Genomic DNA, 18,924 nt, shown 5'->3' with positions numbered 1-18,924 from the left:
TTTAAGCCTTTGTTCCAGGAACCAATTAAGGTTTCTACTTTGACTTGAGCTAAGTCTAGCATCCTTATATATATGTTTTTGAATTGAAGGCTAGAGTGTCCTGGATTAGGATGCCTTGGCACCATCTTTACTGAAAATCCTTTGTGTGTGTGTGTGTGTGTGTGTGTGTGTGTGTGTGTGTGTGGTTTTCCAGAATTCTTCTCTTTAGAACTTTGATGATCTCATCAACATGTTCAAAAAGACTCTTCACATTGTTTTCAAATTATGGATGAGAGAACACAGCTTACTTTTAAGAACTTAATTAGTCTTGCTGGTGCTGACCTTCTAAGAGGAAGAGTTAGCAGACATTTTTTTTTTCAAAGCAGAACTTGAAAAACAAGATTTCTGGAAGGATTTTTCTTAATACTTCCTGGTTCAAGAGATACTCTGGAAAATTTCAGTTTTTTAGGTTAATAAAGAGAGCAAAGCAATGTATTTTGAGTTTTCTAGGACACATAGTAACTACACATATTGGTCAGGGAGAAAATTGCGGCTGAGTTTCTTACCCAACAACTTTGTCTATGTATGTGTGTGTGTTGAGTGATTCACAGGTAGTTTTTCTTTCCCATAAAATAAAGTAAGTGGAGGTAATCTTTTAAGTGGAGTCTTGGAAGAACAGTTTAAATCAAGAGGAATTGCTAGGAGTATCTGGAGCCTGGGTACTAATTCTGAGATCTGGACATGTTATTTTCCTCTAATTCTTCCTTCCCTCCTCTTCTTTTTTCTTTGCTATTGTTTATTGGGTGCTCACCATTCATCAGACAATTTTCTAAGCAATTTACATACATTTTCTCATTTAATTTTCATACAACCTTATGAGAGAAGTATGATTGTTACCTCCAATTGATAAACAAGGGAATGAAGGCTTATGAAGTTTAAGTAACTTGCCCCAGATCAGGCAGAGGGAAAGATCGAGGCAGAATTCAACCTTAGGACTCTGGTTCTAGACCTTGGCCTCTCAACCACCATAGTGTTCTGCTTCCTCACTAAACATTTTCTATTCTTTGTCCCCAGGGACAGAATGAGAACTTCAGTCAATGTTGTGGGTGACTCTTTTGGGGCTGGGATTGTCTATCACCTCTCCAAGTCCGAGCTGGATACCATTGATTCCCAGCACCGAGTGCATGAAGATATTGAAATGACCAAGACTCAGTCCATTTATGATGACATGAAGAACCATAGGGAAAGCAACTCTAATCAATGTGTCTATGCTGCACACAACTCTGTCATAGTAGATGAGTGCAAGGTACCTTTTCCATTCATGGATATCGAGACCTGTATATAATAGTGCATGCTCGATTTCTTAAAATAAATACCAAAGCCCTGCATGTATTATTGTCATATTTATTTTTCTAAAGAATCATGTAACCCAAGCTTCTGTGAGTCCCAGATCATCTAACTCTGTATCTAACATGGCTGGAAATCAACGGGTCTAACAGTGAAAGAGCCGATCAGTTGCTTCTTTTATCCATATGATGCAAAACAGTTGTTCTGATGCCCCCTCCACCCACTTCACAAATTTGATTGGTTTTCTTGAATATTGTGCCCAAGAATTTGTTGTCCCTAGGATTTTGCTGGCATACAAATAGTCTGTTCCTCAGGTGAAATATCAAGAGCAATACCCAGGATCATTTGACTTATATAGCACAAACATTTATTCTTTCTTTGTATCATGTATTGGTCAAAAATGTGTCCACATAGCTGTGCAGCTATCTTTCTCTTATTTTTGCGGGATGGTGAGTTTCGACTTGGCAGTCACTTTTCTCCAAGAATGAGTAACAAATTTCAAGTAAAGGAAAGACAATCATTCATAGAGTTCTTCTGAAAAAAAAAAGCCACTGCATTTCACACTGCCTGGCAGTACCATCTTTCCTGAAGCATGGATGTTCTGGACTCTTCCAAGCTGTTGGGTGCTAAGTCTTAAAGCTTGATGGGCTCTGTCTAGCCTTCACTGTAACTAACTTGACATTCTCAAAGACAAAGTGTCATGACCAGAGTGAAGCAAACTTGGAGAAACCCTGGCAGGTGAGCAGAGTCACCACTGGGGGTTGGGTTACTAACATGATTCCAGGCTCAGGACAGATTTCTGATATCTTCTTGACTCTTGTTGACAAGATCTCATTTCATCTGTTAATTTCTTTCTGTCTTACCTATGGGTGGTTCTAAAAGTACCCGATGGCTTCTGTAGTAGTTCTCTTTAGTGGGCAGCGACATAGGTCCAGAAATCTAACAGAGTAGCCACTGCCTTTTGCTCATCCCCACTATATCAGGTACATGTGTGAGTGAACAAGGGCTCTGATACAAAGTAGAGAGGTACCCCACCCAGAGGGACCCCATTCATCAAATTAATTGATTCAGTGAAAATGGCTCATTATTAGAAATTTGAATGTATTTAAAGTGTATACTCCATTCTCCTAGAAAGTGTCTCCCACATTTAAATGAATGTGCTGGATTATTCCCCATTAAAATGTTAGCTTGGGTCAACTCAACATTCCTAAGGAATGACTTTACTCTCTGTTATATTTAATCAGTATTTATTGTGTGCCTTGTGAGGCTTAGATGAGTGCCCCCATCTCATTTCTATGACCTATATTTTGATTATTCATCAAGTGTTTATTGAGTGGCTATTATCTGCAAAGCCCTGAATTAGGAATAGGAGGAAAGCGAGATGAATGTATGATTCTATAGAGAAGAAAAGGTTTGGCCCCAAATTACTTTCATACAAGGAAATATAGTAGTATGAAACAAGATGAAATTACATATATTTTTTAATTTTGCAATTATGTATAAGAAGAACCCTAATGGTTAATTGCCTATGTTGTGGCCCTTCTGGGGTGTCTTAAGAGGCTTCGTAATAATATTGTTTTGAAGAAGGTGTATAGGCATAAAAATATCTTTAGATTTCAGATGTCCCGTATTTTTTTTCTTAAAGGATATCAAGCATATCAGGAAAAATTTGCTTCAGTTTTTAAGCAGAACAACTCAAGTCCCACGAGGCGATGTTTGTCAACTATTGCTATCAATAGGAAGTAAGCCTACATGAGGAGAGAGACTGTGTCCCCATTTATCACTGCTGTGTCCCAGCACCTAAAGCAGTGCCTGACAGATTTCTAGTAGGCTCTCTAGAAATATGTGTTGAATGTGTCCTTTTAGCATCTTGACCCTATGCTTTAATTCAGATAACCTTTTTTTTTTTTTTTTTGCTGACCATTCTATAGAGATAGTGGCTCAGTCTCTACAATTGACTACTCAACCAACCACCTGCAAACTTATTGGCAAAGTAGCATTTCACTGGTCAAATGGAAATGATGGAATGGCCATATTGGTTTAATAACTATTCCGGCTGTTTGCACTTTTTAGTGAAATAATTAGGTTTAGCTCACTATGTTGGTCCTCGGCCTTTGCTAGGTGAGGCGAATTGACTCTTCCCATTCTAGATCAACTAACTGAGTTGACACTGATATGTGAAGGAGGCAGCCAGAGCGATGGAGATGAATTTGCACACTTTCCCAGAAGATCTGAATCACGTTTATTACTGCCTTGGAACTTCCTTCTGGTCCATTCTGCCCCACTGCTTTTTAGAAACTGAGATGGAAGATCCTAATGGTTCCTGGCAGTTCCCTCCCCTACTTTATTTTTTTTTCCTATTACCCAGGTGGTTGGAGCAGAAAAGGGTTGAATGGATGGGGGAATGGAGTTTTGACTCCCTTTAATCCAACCAGAAAAGGAAATGTCAAAAAAGCTGCTCTCTCAGCTACTTTTGAGACACAGGCCCAGTATTTAAAACAAACAAACAAACAAACAACAACAAAAAAAACCACCCCCATCCCCAAGTGCTATCTGGTTTTCTGAGGCACCACATCATGATTTATAATTTTGCACAGCTATCGATCTGGCTCATCACTGAAAGCCAAATAGACACATCCCAAGGTCTGAGTGAACAGGCAGCTTTCTCCAGGCAGACGGTTTGTCCCTTCCTGGAAGTATCTCCTGACAGTTCACTGAAGGGGAAACCAATTTGCTGCAGCTCTGGTCAAAACTTTAACCACTTCAAGCACTGTTATGTCACATTGCTCTTTCTGTTTTCAAACTCTTGCCTTGTAATGAGTAGTTCGAAAGTTATGCAATAGCTTTTTTTTTCTAATTTTAATCATAATAACTGCATGTGAGGAGGTCATTGCTTGTTGCATGGTCTTTCTGAAACACCGTTGGGGCCAATGGGGATTGGAGGAATGGCCAATTTTTATTTTCACTTGCTTGGCTTGTGAAGGGCAGTTAGCCTTCTGTTCCTAGCATGTTGTGTGTGTCCATAAGGCATGCGTTTCACTGCCACGTGGGAAGAAAAAGGTCAGATTTCTTTCAAACACTGCTGCGTTTGTCATATCTCCATATTCTAATGCTTCCATAAATCCAGTCTCTCCATTATGTGGAATATCAGTCGTGGGTTTAAGTTTGCACATGACGTTGAGGACAGATGGAAGGTAAGCTAGGAAAACTATGTAGAAGTGGAGGGGAATCACCCTCCCCCCGCCCCCACATTGTGTAAGGGTTCAGTTTGCTTACAGCCAGAGAAGCATAATATAGACAGTCTGGTGATTACATTTTTATTAGATGTCTGCATTGAACTAATTTAAATAGACATGTCACTGATCTCAGGCTTTTAATCCTCTCTTTTATTTCTAATTTTAAAAATCTGGATAGCGTCTTTGGTAAACAGACTCTCATGATTCCTGATATTAAAATTGGACATGTATAAAATTCACCTGGCCTCATTGCAACTGAACCTTTCACATGCATGAGTAGAACTAGCTGCCTAGTTCTGGATTGTTTTTCTCTGTGGTTGTATGGAGTAGCACATGGGCACTATTTGTTAAGGATTGCATTATTGTATGATGATGGGTCTATGGGTAGTTAGACATCCCCACAACCCTAAAAGCAGTTTTTATTCCCCAAATTGCAAAGTGTCTCCAGTTTCTCATTACTCTCTAAGGCAAATATATATATTTTTAATGTTCGCAAATCAGTGTCGAAAACCAAGACCATCTCAAAATCAGTTTGAGAAGAACAACATTTAAAATCAATATATAAGTCATGCAGTACAACCTGGATCTGGTGCTCCTCCACATAACCCCTGGGGTGGTTTTCTGGTACGTGGCCTGTAAGCTGGATGTTGATGATAATTATTTTCAGGTAACTCTGGCAGCCAACGGGAAGTCAGCAGACTGCAGTGTTGAGGAAGAACCTTGGAAACGTGAAAAATAAGAATATGACTCTCAGCAAATTCTTGAATAAACTCCCCAGCGTATCTTATGGTAAAAGAGGATATAAACAAGCTTTCTTTAAAAAGGAAAAAATGCGTATATGTCTATGTTTACTTAATCTGTTAGCTGAGGCTTAGAGGATCTGTTGTGAGTCAGTGATAGGCATGGTGCTGTGTCTTTGCCAAATAATGCTTTGTAACCATCTAATTTTCTCACTTGTATTATTGTCTGAATGGTTGCTGCTGGAGGAATCAGTTTGAATTGAAGACGTGTTCTTGCCAGCTTCCTTTTTTTTTCAAGCCCCCCCCCCCCCGCCCCCTCAAGATCCAGAACCGTAGCTGCTCTTTTCCCAGGGGACACAATTAAGCAGTGCGGTACAGTCCAGGGATCTGGCATAGTGAGCAGACACTCAGTGTGTTATTCCTTCAAGTGTTCTCCATGCTTTGCCTCGTTACGCACAAAAGATTCTGTTAGAAGCCTCTAGAAGTGATTCTTAAATGTCTTGTCGAGCTTGCCCATGTGTTGATAAAAGCAAGTACCTGTCTTAGAGAATGGTGACAATTTATCTTCTGTGTACTCTTTTTAGCTAAATGTTTCCAAGAGAGTTGTAAGGGGAGCCATACTCTTAAGGATGCTGATTATGGAACCCACTGAGTCTCTGCTCTACTCTACCTAGTCTGTGGAAATTTATTATTGAAATTTCAGAGTATGTTTCATAAATTGCTTAAAATTTGATAATGGATTAGAATGTAATTAACATGTAACTACTGTATATATTGGCAAAACTAAGGGAGCACAGTCAACATAAATTTTAACCGGATTCAAATATTCAAATTCATTTTCATTTGGTTTGCATTCACCTGGCATAGTGAAATCAAGTGAGGTTATTTTGATCTCTGCTTCACTTTCTTTGTTTCACCCATAAAATTTTTGTTTGGGTTTCTGACAAAAAGACATTTTCAATCTCCAAATTATTTTAATAATATTCTCATCAATCTGGAAGCCCTAATCATTTTAATCTCCTTACACATGGAGAACGGTTTTGTTGGCTGTGCCTCTTTTAATACCATCTCTTGACAAAAATGAAAAGACTGTCACTTATCTAGTATGTAGAAAGCTTTTTGTTATATTATATCAAAGCACATAAAACCAATTACAGGACACAGTTCGAAGCAGAGCCCTAGTCTTCTCTGTGGAAAGGACCAGAAAACAAACATATGTGCAAAATCCTATAACAGTGACATTCCCATGGCAAAGTCAGGGCAACCTTGAGCCATGAAATGGGAACAAAGGATAGCTCTGCACACCTCAATTCAAAGATGGAACCCTTTCAAGGCTGTGAAAGTTTGGGAGTATAAATAATATAATCGGAGTAATACAGTGCCTTGCATGCTGTAGACACCCAACGAATCCTGAATAATTGATTGTGCAAGCTAGATTTTTCAATATCTCTACCCTCATTTTCTATTGAATAACCTACAGTATTTTCCTAAGGTTGTAGGCTTTGGGAGTTTGCTGAGGACTTGAACATGAACCATTGTTAAATAAAGCACATTCGACCCTAAGGAATGCTCAGAACCTTGGTCCACACACAGGAGTAAGGAGGTATCTGAGGCCGGCAGATAGATGCTGAGATACTCATGAATGGTCATAGACTCAAAATTCTCTAAGGAGAGGATATTTGTAAACATCATATACCCTTTATCACCTACTCCTTGTGACTTTTCCAAAGCACACACCTTTGGAACATATAAGAGACAAGAGATTGCAAATGTTTGTGTCCCTTAAACCCTAGTTGTTTTTGGATAAGGATGGCTATTCAGCAGTATTAAGCAGATTTTTGCATTTTTTTAAAAAAGTGGCATTGGTCTTCATTTTCATTATATGGACAGTTAACAGGGTGGCCAAGGATGTGTTGAAATGTAATTGTGGAAAATGTATCCTTTGTAGCAAATGTTGTAGATCAAGGGTACTGTTCTTGGATTCAGCTGTGAAACTGTTAAGGATTGTCTTTAAGTGATGCTCCCAAGAGCTTTTTTTATGGGGAAAAGGGTCGAAGCAAGGCATCTAGGAGCTTGTGGTTTTTGCTCTTTAAAGCCAGCTTAGCACTTGGACAGGCTGACATGCTTCTCGAAGGAGTGGTCTCAGGATTGTCTCTCCAAGACTGCGTAAATGTCCTCTTGGCTTGCTTTGTCTTCAGCTTTTTCCTAGTTATCCAGTTGGTTTGTAAATCTGTAAGGGGACAGTATGTTCAGGAGAAACATGATGCACAGCTTAACAAAGCAGGGTTTTCTAGTTTGAGACTGTATGCAGTAAGTTCCATAATAAGGAGATCACATTTATCTGGATTCAACAAAATATATTAAATATAAACACTTTCTCAAATTCGAGACAAGCTTGAAAATCCAGGATGCATGTAGAGTTGACATATGATTGTGCCCTCTGATTTTTTTAGGCCTCATTCATTCTTCTCATGCCATGTCCATTGGGGTTTTCCTTGTCTAGTATATGTGCCATAAACAGAACATAAATAGATCCAGATTGTACCTCTAACAACTTTTTCTAAAAGGGATATGTATGACCTGTCAGTTGTATGCATAGATTTATATTAATAGGTCCAACACAGATAAAAATGCTTGTAATCATACATTAATATTGGACAATGCATAGATGTTATATTTATATACAGACATGGCAGGCCAGGTACATACACTACATCCTGTGAGGTCTCTAAGTCAGTGCTTTGGCAACACCATTTTGTTATAGACTTATTTACTCTTTTCAGGAATCAGAATTGTTTCAGAAGAAAACCTAAGCAGATGTTAATCCTTCCCTATCTCATTTTTGCCCATTGAGAAACCCAAGTGAAATCATAACTAGGTTACCTATTTACCATTCAATGAATCAAATCCAATCAGTGAGAAGAATGGCTTATCTCTCAAGGTAAGGTTTTATCTTAGATCTTTGAGGATGTCCTCCCCATGCAAAGAGCATCAGAGAATCCAGGCAATGATCTAGGTCATACAGATCCTCAATATAGGACTTCAAGTGATGATATCTGAACCAGGTAGCTATCAGATTCAATACTTCCTACAGGGTATGGGAACACAGCCTATAATCCCATTTCCTGCAGGAGTTACCACGTCCCCTAAAAGACAAATATTTACTTCTCTTCTCCGACTGCTATTTAGTCTGGATGTTCATGAAAGCCTAAAGCAAGGTTGCCTGGATTTAGACTGCTGAAAGCTAAGAAAGGCTTAGAGAAAATTCAGTTCTCAGAATGATATACTCCTAGTAAGTAATGCCAGGAATCCCGTGACCTGTTGATTAGAGAGTCTCAGGTCATTTCTACTCATGCATGGAGAAGTATGTTATTTTCATGTGTATTAAAAATCAAGAAGCCCTTTCAGAGTTAAGTAACTCATCTACTGGGTCCCTACAAGGAAACCCAATCCTGACACTTGTTTTACTTTTATTTATTTATTTATTTTTTGCAAATACCCCACTTTCCCTATGTTCTCAGTAGCAAGTGTTATGGTACACTATTTCACTTTTTTCAGAATCAAGACTTCTGTCTGTGCTCTATTTTCCCATGAAATACAGCAGTAAATCCAAATAGGTATACCCAAGCTCCAAAAGAACTCCCTGTAGTTCACGCTCTTGCTGAAACAAGTCTCAGCAGTGTTTGCCTGGTTTGGTGACTTAATGTGCTCAGCAGTTACACCCAAGGGAGGTAGCTCTTCCCATCTCATTGCTCTTAAACTCTCAGGGCCATGCAGTTATCTGGGTTGCTGCTTTTGCTTTGCTTATTCTCCAAGTGAATTTATTCCAAGCCAAGAAAAAGTACCAAATGGAATTTTTCACATTGTGAATATGAGTAGTAGGACCTGGGAGCCTAGGAAGATTAAGTGTAAGCAAAGAGCCTGAAACAATTCTGATGTGACAGTTTTATAAATCTAGTCATCAGAGAAGATTAATGGTCTCCCTATCTGGTAATTTCTGGCTAAAACCTAGGAGAAAGGCCACTGAGCGCTGACCCAGGCAGGTTGCACTACAGGTAGATTATTCTTGAATGGAGTGAGTTCAAAACTGCTCATGCAACATTTGCTTATGATTTTCCTGAAAGGAAAACCCAGTTTCCCACTCTTCTGCCTCCTTTCTTCTCATTTCACTTGTCATTGTTGCTGCTTAAGAGACAGTTTTGTAAACAACCATACAAGTAAGTATAAGGGATGGCTTTAGAATAGATGACAGGGAATCTTAATTAAATAGTATTTAATTTTATCGCATAGCAAAGCTAATTCAGGTGTTGACATTGAGATGGTAAGAAATAACACAGTTGAGTAGAGGCGATATTTGACTCAGACTCTGCCAATTTTTAGCTAGATGACTTACACAACTCACTTTATGCCCATGCCTTATTCCTCGAGTATCTAAAGGAAGGTGTTGGCTTAAATAATTAAAACCCCCTTCTAGAATCCATAACATTATGTTTGATCTCTGCTTTAATTTCTTTTTTTCCTCAGAGGCTTACTACTATTAAATATAACTTTATATTCTAAATCAGAAGGGCCATAATAATGACTAATCAATTTGGATTTTTCTCATCCCCTTTGGGGGAAATTAAATTCCAGCCTCTCTTCATTTGATATTTTACAACAAGCTTGGAAGATGGCCATGTTAATTTACTGTTTGGTGTTTTGGGACACAAACAGACATACTTTTATACAACTACTCTTTGCCTAAACTCACTGTCCTAGTCGGAGTAGTGATTCGGCTCAGGGAAAAATGCTGCCAGAGTCACCAAGAGAGGACTGGATGCGTCCGCAGCCTCACTCAAGCTCTTGCATCATTCCTGCTGTAGCAACGGAGCCCACTCCGAATACCCATAACACACACAGTTTTCTCCAAACAGTCCTAATTGCCAACCCAGGGTGGGAATTTGGGAGCGTTTGGCAAATAAACCTAAACACTATTATGAAATTTGGTGCAAGACTTACACAATACCAACAACTGTCTGTAAATACTTCTCCTTTCCAACTGTACTCAGACATGCACCTCTATACACAGGATGAGCCCGGGCCAAGTCCTTTCTCTGGAGAGATGTACAAGGATATTTGATGGAATTCATTTTCCAATTTTCCTCTTGATTTGCTTCCTTCGTGCGCATCACATCACAGGTAGAGAAGCTCTATCAGACAAGAGTGGAGTTGTGATGGCTATCTTAGTCCTCTTTCATGCCTGACGGGTTTCCAGGGTAGGTAGAATGTGTGGTCTGTCTCCACGACGCGTGCCACCAGCCATGGCCTTGGAGCATCCTCTTGCACCTCCTGCTACTGCTGCAATGGGCCGCTGCCTGCATCCTTACTCTTTGTCCAAACTTCAGCTGACTAAGGAATAGGTTTGGTATTCATTGTGTTGTCCGCGCCTTTATTGCCAGAGAAGACTTCAGCTCTTTAGATTTAGGGGAGCAAAATGCAAGGCTAGGACTAAAAGGATTTGGTTATTTTGGGTTGCTTTGTTTGTTTTAGTGCAGCAGACCTGATTCAAGAGCTGCAAGAAAAAAAAAACAATTTCTTAACTGACCCATATATGAACCTATAGAAAAGTAAGAGAAGCTCCCAAGTTCTTATTTCATTCACTCAAAGTAATATCCTGAGTAATTACTTATCTTTTTTTTTTTTTTTTTTTTTTTTAATGTCCAGCCTCTCTTTACCTTCCTACCTCTGGACCAAGTATCCATTCTGATATTTTTAGAAGTCCTTCTGATTGTTATATAGGGCCCTTTTGTGCTGAGAACAAAACCTGCTACTGTTTTGCAGAGAATAAAACAGACCCCACTGCTTTGCAGAGCCAGCACTTGACCTGGAGCATAGGTAGCAACAAGTCTCCGGTGCCTCCGGAGACACCCCCAACTCCTGGGTGAGTGTTGGAACATAGCAGCTGACTGCTATCCTCCTCTCATCTTCCGTGGAGACAGGGATGATGCAGTCAGAGCTTCTGGGGCTTTGTTTCTTCTCATGGTGACCATTTAGCCTGCCTTGAAACAGCCCATTGCCTTTGGTGGGAGAGAAATGCACACACTAGCCAAGGAAGTTGGTCTAGCACGTCTCCGAGGTTTCACCCGGTGGAGTGGATTATCCGAGGTGTACTGTCAGAAAGCTGGCGCTCTCGCTTAATACTCCGGGAGAGTTACTCCTCGCTGGGAACTCATCCTTTGGCATGCAGATCTTTCCACACATCACCTTAACTCCCTCCCTTCCTCCCTCCCCAGCAAACCCCAGCATTGTATCCATATTGCACAACACGGATCAGATTATCTGGTCACTATAGAGATTTGTATATAAAAAACTACTTTTGTGAGGATTTTTGTATATTGTTTTTCTATTTGTTTTCTATGGCTTGAGGAGAGAGCTGGCAAACTGTGAATCTAATTTGATCTTGCTGCCAGCAGATATATTTTGGCTTCCTGGTAAGAATCTATATTACCAGGGACAATATATTGCCCTCTGATCAGTATTGCACCCCAAACTCACATATTTCTTCAGCCCAATCTTATATTGTTTTTTAAACAAATCCCCGGGCTTCTTTGCTATTATTTATTAAAAGCATGAGCGAATGTATTTATAGTCCTGGATATTATATGTTTAATATTGATTTAGCCTTTAACAATGTTATAGGTTTATATCTATTCTTCATAAATCATAAAGAACTCAGTGTAGATTGAAGTACTCTATTTAGTATCTGTAATTTTGCAGACAGATATTTTTCTTATGGCATTTTCTATATAACACATATGTAGAATTATATCCAGTTAGAGCACAAGAAGTTTCTACAGCAATTTAGAACTATCAGTTGTTTCTTGAGCATACAGCCACATTTGAAAAATGTAAGAACCCAGTCCTTTGTGATGCAATGAACAAAATGACCATAAAGAACAAGGAATAACTTAAATCCTTTAGCTGGTTAGGATATACATTTAAATAATTAGTCTTTTTAACTCAAGGATTGGTGCTGATTTCTTATTTTTGACGCCAGGCCTTGTTTTTCCAGCTAAGCATTCTAATGTTGCTTTTCTCCAAGAAGATAAAAATTAAGGTAATAATAGTGGTATCATTTTTATATCAGAATCTCCCATGCCTTCCTAGTAATTTATGTGAAAATTGGCTTAGGAAAATCTTGAATAGCAGAGACTGAGGGTGAGTGCTAGGAAGCAAATCAGGACAGATTTGTTGCAGTTCATTCTTGCCAAGCAAATTGGTAGTAAATGTCACATTGTTATGTGAATTAAGCACACATTTTTAAGAAAAAAGGTATATATTAGTACCAGCTATGAAGCAATACTTTATCACTGGGGCTGGAGGTGGGGGCTTAAAGTCACACTGAAATTGTTTAGCAGCAGCCCAGGTAGATTCTGTCCTCAGGTGAATAACACAATCTATGTAAATTCCCCAAAAGGCAAACCAATAGGCTCTTCAAAGATGCAGGGAGAGAGTTCTTCTTTCTGCCAAACACACTTTCTGATATGGTTGTAGGTCTAGTATTTTTGCCATGTTTTAAGACATGTTTGGTTATATAGAAAGTGTACTGGGCTGTATTTGAACTTGTTCCTCATTAAGCAAACAGAAGTTCCCTCAACTGGCAACGATTGTACCTGTGATTTTCAAGCACAGCTAGCTGTCGAAGCATGGAGTTCTTGTGCATACACAGTAACGCTTGGTTCACGCATGAACAGTGCCTATGCACTTGTGTAGCTATAATGTAGGTATCTACGTGTAATTTCAGTGAAATGGTGCATAGATGTAATTTAATTTAAATGTTATTTTTGGCTGTTCATTTATATGTAGTAGATTTGTTTATTGGTGTTTTTGAAAACCCTTCCTTTCCTTCTTGCATACCCAGTAGTGAATCATTTCTCCTCTTAATGTGATTTGGGGATGTATATCAGTGAAGAACTTATCTATGAATCTTTTGTACTGATGATTGAAAGTCTGAGTGTGTCCAGCATCTTTGTAAATATGCAGTTCAGAGCAAGAGAGGTTAGATGTGGGTCATGAGTCTTAGTGAAATGTCATCTGACATCTGTATAATGCATGGTGAATACAAATGTGGAACTTTTAATTGTCTAGGTTTAAGTAGGTTTAGAATGAAGACATTTATCTACAGCCCTCCTCCACTTGGTGGATTGGGCTCAGAGAGACAAAAGATTAGTCTGCTTCTGTGCATGTTAGCATCATGTCCTTAGGTAAATGTCTGCCTCTCTGATTGCCAAATACTGATCATGATGCTCATGACTTAAAGGCTCTGAAGAGCTTTGTCTTCCTTGTTTTCTTGAGTCAGAGTACAGGAAAGATATTTACTGACTAACTGCCATGCAGGCCAAACCCCACAAAAGCACAGTTCCATAGTAAACTGCACAGTCGTCTTAAGAAAGATAGAGCACTAGAAGAAGCACAGGATTGGGCAGTGTACAGCTTTAGGGTTACAGAAAGCGAACTGATAACGCACAGATCCCACTTATGTGAAGGGAGTGTGAACTCTACCTAATAGGCTCTGTGTGCATCTTTGGAGTGATTGAAGATGAGATTAACTAATGTAAATTACATACTCGCCTCCTAAAACACACGTTCTGTCTAATTGTCATTAAATGGATGCTGTGGGGTCTATAGTTCCTGTAACCACTTTCTTTTCTGCAAGAACAGAGAAGAATGGCCATGTGCAGTTGGGAACACTGAGTTCTCTTTTCACAAGAAGAGCAAAGCCTAAAAGATCCCCTGAAGGCACAAAGAACATTAATTTTCAATGGCTTCTCCAAGGGAGTGAAAGGATATATGTGATGGACAGCCACATTTTTTCTTGAAAATGTGGCTTCTTTAACTCCTATCAAATTCAAGATAGAAACCTTACTGAAAGAAAGCTAGCCCTTAGGCAGGATTCTCTGAAGATTGTTGTGTGCCCAGAATAAAAGATAAGAATAATTATTTCCTTCACATTCACAATCCCCATCTGTCTAAAGTTATGTAGCATAGAGCATTGATAGCACATAGTGTTTAAAGACTAATGAATGAAAAAAAATTTTCAACTAATTTTTTGGATTGTTTCTTATGTATTGTACTAGGAAATGCCTTGTTGGCAAAGCACATTTTGAGTAGTTGAAGTCTTTTGTTTTCACCTTTAGCTTTCTAAGCTTTCTTATAATGTGGACTGATTACCATAACATTTCATGTATAAAATAACTGGATATTCTTTATATACTGGAAATAATCTGTGAATCCAATGTTTCACTAAGTGTTTTAACTTTTGTGTATATATCTCTCATCAATAAATGTGGATTTCAATTTCTCTTGGTTGCTGCCTTGCCTTCAGTTCTCATTTTAAACTAGCACTTATTATTTAGAAAGGGTCTCCAGAGTTCCTTTTGGAGAAATTTGAGGAGTGAAAACTACGGCGTCCAGACGAATATTTTCTAGGAAGCCTACATATAGACTGGAGTCACATCTTGTGATATAAGGTTAGTTAGGTAGACAAATATGGTGTATAATCGAAATTATCCCTGTGAATCACCCAGTATGGCCTAGTCCCCAAATTTCAGTGTCTTAAAACAACCAAGGTTTATTTCTTACTCATGTGACGTGTTTATTACAAGTCAACTGGGGGACTCTGCCAGTTAGAGAGAGTCTGAGAGAGACTTCATCTCCATCCTTATGCAGTTTCAAAATACAGGAAAAAGGGAACATGGCAAATCTTATACTGACTCTCAAAGCTTCCTCCCAAATGTTATGTACCTCACTTCTGCTTCAATGACCAGAGCAAGTGACATGGCTCTACCCAACTTAAAGGATGGAAGGAAGTTCAGCCTTACTAAGTCCCCAGGAAGAAACCTGGAAATAGTTGGTGAATAACAATAATGACTATCACTCCATAAAAATGACTTCGCTCATTCACTCATTCATCAAGGGTAGTAGACAAACATATAGTCTTTCAGTAAGTCTATCACAGCAAGTCTTTCTTTAAGATTGAAAAATCATTACTGTGGAAGTGAATGGCAAGCATTTAACAGTCATGTAGAAATAATATATGTGATCTTCAAAAGTAGGATCACACTCAACATAATGAGATTTTCAGACAATGAAAGCTGTATATACAGGAATGGAGACCCAATATCCCCATGTTGAATAGGATGGCTTGGTTTAAATTCTTTTGCAGGGGAGGAAAGGAGGGAAATATTTGCTTTTAAATAAGTAAAATACATAAATATGATACATCACAATTCTTTTCACCACTATATGCAATTTATCTAAAATGTTGATGGAAATGAACAGTTCATTTGAAAAGACACTTTTTTCCTTCCCTTGGAGTCAAGTCTACATCATATCCATGTTCAAAATGTTATTAAAATCTTATGTATAGAAAATACACTCATCAGTAAAAATTCAGGGCGACATTTTGTTTTAGGATAGCAAAGAGCCACAGATCAGAGCTGAAATAATCTTAGCACTTTGGTGTGGGTACAATTTGGTCAATATCAATCACTCTTTCAAAAGAGGAAGCCAGAGAGAAACGTGACTTTTCTTGCTTAGGGAGTATGATCCCCATGTTCTAATTTTTTACCTTTTCTTCTGGAACAGAGGCATTATTCCATTCATTGTCATTGTGAAGGTCAGTTAAATTTTGCTTGTACTTGCCACTGAAAGAAAAAATAATAATTTTGTGGGTGAGAATGGAAGGAAGAATTGTGTGTTAGGAGTTAAGAGACATTCTTTAGGTCACATAGTCCCTAAGGAGTATATAAGCATGGCTATGTCCCTTTGTAATTTAGAAATTATTTCTACATATGTAAAATTAGAGGTTTGGATTAGATAATTTTAAAATGTTTGAACTCTGAAATTTTAATTTTATCAGCCAGGTAGGTCATCATGACTAAAGATAGTTTATTTTTTCTTCTTATTATTTTAACATAATATCTCATACAAACATACTATATGTAGCCTATATCCAACTTATAATACCAGATGATATAGAAGCACATGAACCCATTACCCAGGGCAAGAACTAAAGCATCACCAAAAATTTCCTTTGACCTTCAGGCTCCCCCCTTCTCTTATCCCATTCATCTGCTTTACTCCCCGGAGGAAACTACAACTAAACGTTTTGTGTTTATCAGTCCCCTGCTCTAAAAAAAAAAAAAAGGTTTTATCTCACACCAATGCATTCCTAAACAAGTTTGCTTATTTTTGAACTTAATAAAAAAGGTATCAGAATGTGTGCAGTATTCTTGAACATGTCTCTTTTCAATTTAACATTGTGTTTCTCAGTTCATCCATGTTGTTACAAGTAGCTGTGATTCATTCATTTTGATTTTTCATTTTCCTGCCAATGGACATTTGCCTCACTTCCAATTGTTTTTCTATGTCAAATGGCACTGCTGTGAATATTCAAGTATATGTCTCCTTGGTACATAACCTAGGGAGGCTTTGACATGTGCTCTTAGATACAATATTTAAAAAATTGTGTAGGTGTGTGCATGCACGTGTGCCTAGAAAGCCTCTATTCAAATCTTCTACTTATTTGTCCATGGCTCTCTCAGTGGGCTCCTGCTGGACCACTGTCGAAACCCCTGGTGACTCGTACACTGCCAGTTGTTTAATGGAGTCCATCTCTCTAATGGCCATACTGAGGTAGGTAAAACCAGAGCATTTTTAGGAAGGGGATTTAAGTGTAAATCTGAAGCCTGTTTGCCTGAGGCTCACATGGTAAGTAAAGCCGTTGAGCACAGTTCTGATGGTAGCTTGTCAGGTCCCATGAGTCTTTCGTCTCTCTTTGAACAATGATGTGTCCAGCCTGGCAAGCTCCACCTGAGTTTAGCAAACTGTTTGCTATGATGGGGACAGCCGTCTGACAGAAAAACTTATAGGAAGTGCAAGAAATCTCTCCACCTACCCCCAAGAACCACTGCAGACTCTTCAGCTACACCCCCTTGCCCTATAATGGAAAACTGGAGAACTCTATACAGCAGTGACTCTAAAGAGGATGAGCTGTGTGGCTACCACCTAAGGTGTTGACCTTCTGGGCAACTCTCCTTCCGGGTACAGTGACATCAACAGGAAGTCAGGATTCTATATTTCAAAGAGCCACAGGTGGCAGAAGCTTCAGGCGCCGGCATGGAAGGTTTCACGAGGTGCTCTTCCCTCTCATCACTTCTCAGAGCAGACAGGAAGGCATGGGCGGAGATGCCCACACGTTTGACGTGAGCCCTGCAAGAATAGAAGACTGTGGAGTCCATGACAAAAATGCAAATGCTTTTAGCTTAATATTTTTCTTTCTGGCAGGTATTTTAAAGTTAATTTGCCCTCCCGCTGAGGCAGTGAGAGGCCATATTCAATTCCCATGTCTTTTCAAGAAAAACTGAACCACGGAGTCAGGCCAAAATTTAGGAGGGTTGGCTGGGTCCACAATGCTTGTCCGAGAAGGATATAAAGAGAATAAAGCTGTCTAATGTAAATACTGCTCTTACTCTCAAACATTTAAAAGCAACCACTTTAAACTCTTACGAATTCCACAAAGCAGACAAATAAAACACTATTGTGTTCCCCCATTTCTGTTTGCTGGGTTAGAATGAATACGCAAAACCTTAAGATCTATTTTTGTCCATGATTTGGGGCGATCAGATTTTAGCCTACCAAATATTGCCTGGAAAAAAAACTAATGTCCTCCAGTTGAGGGAAAAAAGGCAAATACAGGACTGCAGTCGTCAGTGGTGCACTCCTTTTGTTGCATGACTTGGCTTTCCCGGAATATTCCAACGGTTTCCATCACTTCTCAGATGTTTTCCAAGCCTGGATAACATACCGCGCATGGAGGGAGAGGCCATGGAATTTCCAAATTGCCTTCATCTGAGTGAAAAGTTCAGCTGGAACGCTGTCTCCCTCTCAGTTGCTTACCCGCCTGGACCCAAACTTTCCACTCGTATTGGTTACAAGGACAGAGATCATTTCAGATGTGAGTCCAGAAAAGACTTCATAGGGTGAATGTTTGAAGTTTAGCCATGCCTTTTTGCAGATGAGGAAATTGATATCCTAGTAAAAATGAATTATAGGTAATGCAGTGGCAAACCAAGGTTAAATCCTGGTTCTGTCTCTTTCCTAGCTATGAGCCATTGGGTTTTATACTTAGCCTCAATTTACTCATCTGTGGAAGGGAGCTGATCAGGATTAAAACAGTGGATTTGATGAAAGAACATCCATAAAGTAGTTAGTACCGCATTTAGCACATAGTAAGAGTTCAATAGGTAATAGCTATCATCATCATCATTATCATCATCAGTATTATCATCCTTAGCATTATTAATCACAACTTCTTAGTGACCACTCTGGAAGAAGCCATCCTTCCTCTTTCTCAGTTTGGTCTATTTTCTAACATATCCTATGAACACTAGCATGTAACCCAGAGCTCAGCTGGTCTCTCAAAAATCTGGGCTTTTTTTTTTTTTTTTTTTTTTTTTGCAGATTATGACCTTTCCTGACCCAGCCTAGGATAATCCTGCCTTTTCTCTAAAGAAGCTTTCTGGACATCATGAACTTGTCTTATCTTAGTTCCAGATGCCCCTCTATACTTTCAGTTACTT

At 39.0% G+C, this 18,924-nt stretch overlaps 1 protein-coding gene across 2 annotated transcripts in view; it reads left to right on the top strand.

The window, feature by feature from the left end:
• SLC1A2 (solute carrier family 1 member 2) overlaps positions 1 to 14,642 on the top strand; it is a 140,338-nt gene extending 125,696 nt beyond the window's left edge. For both annotated transcript variants that reach the window (XM_016123244.2, XM_016123243.2), the window contains exons 10-11: positions 1,054 to 1,285; positions 5,230 to 14,642. In XM_016123244.2, the coding sequence (XP_015978730.1) occupies positions 1,054 to 1,285; positions 5,230 to 5,301 (304 nt within the window). In that variant the 3' untranslated portion in view covers positions 5,302 to 14,642. The remainder of the gene's footprint in view (positions 1 to 1,053; positions 1,286 to 5,229) is intronic.
• The last annotated feature ends 4,282 nt before the right edge of the window (positions 14,643 to 18,924 follow it).

Source organism: Rousettus aegyptiacus, unplaced genomic scaffold, assembly GCF_014176215.1.
Source record: "Rousettus aegyptiacus isolate mRouAeg1 unplaced genomic scaffold, mRouAeg1.p scaffold_m13_p_5, whole genome shotgun sequence".
Classification (NCBI taxonomy): Eukaryota; Metazoa; Chordata; class Mammalia; order Chiroptera; family Pteropodidae; genus Rousettus; species Rousettus aegyptiacus.
Note: the sequence above shows the minus strand (reverse complement) of the source record. Positions and strands in the feature narration are given on the sequence as shown.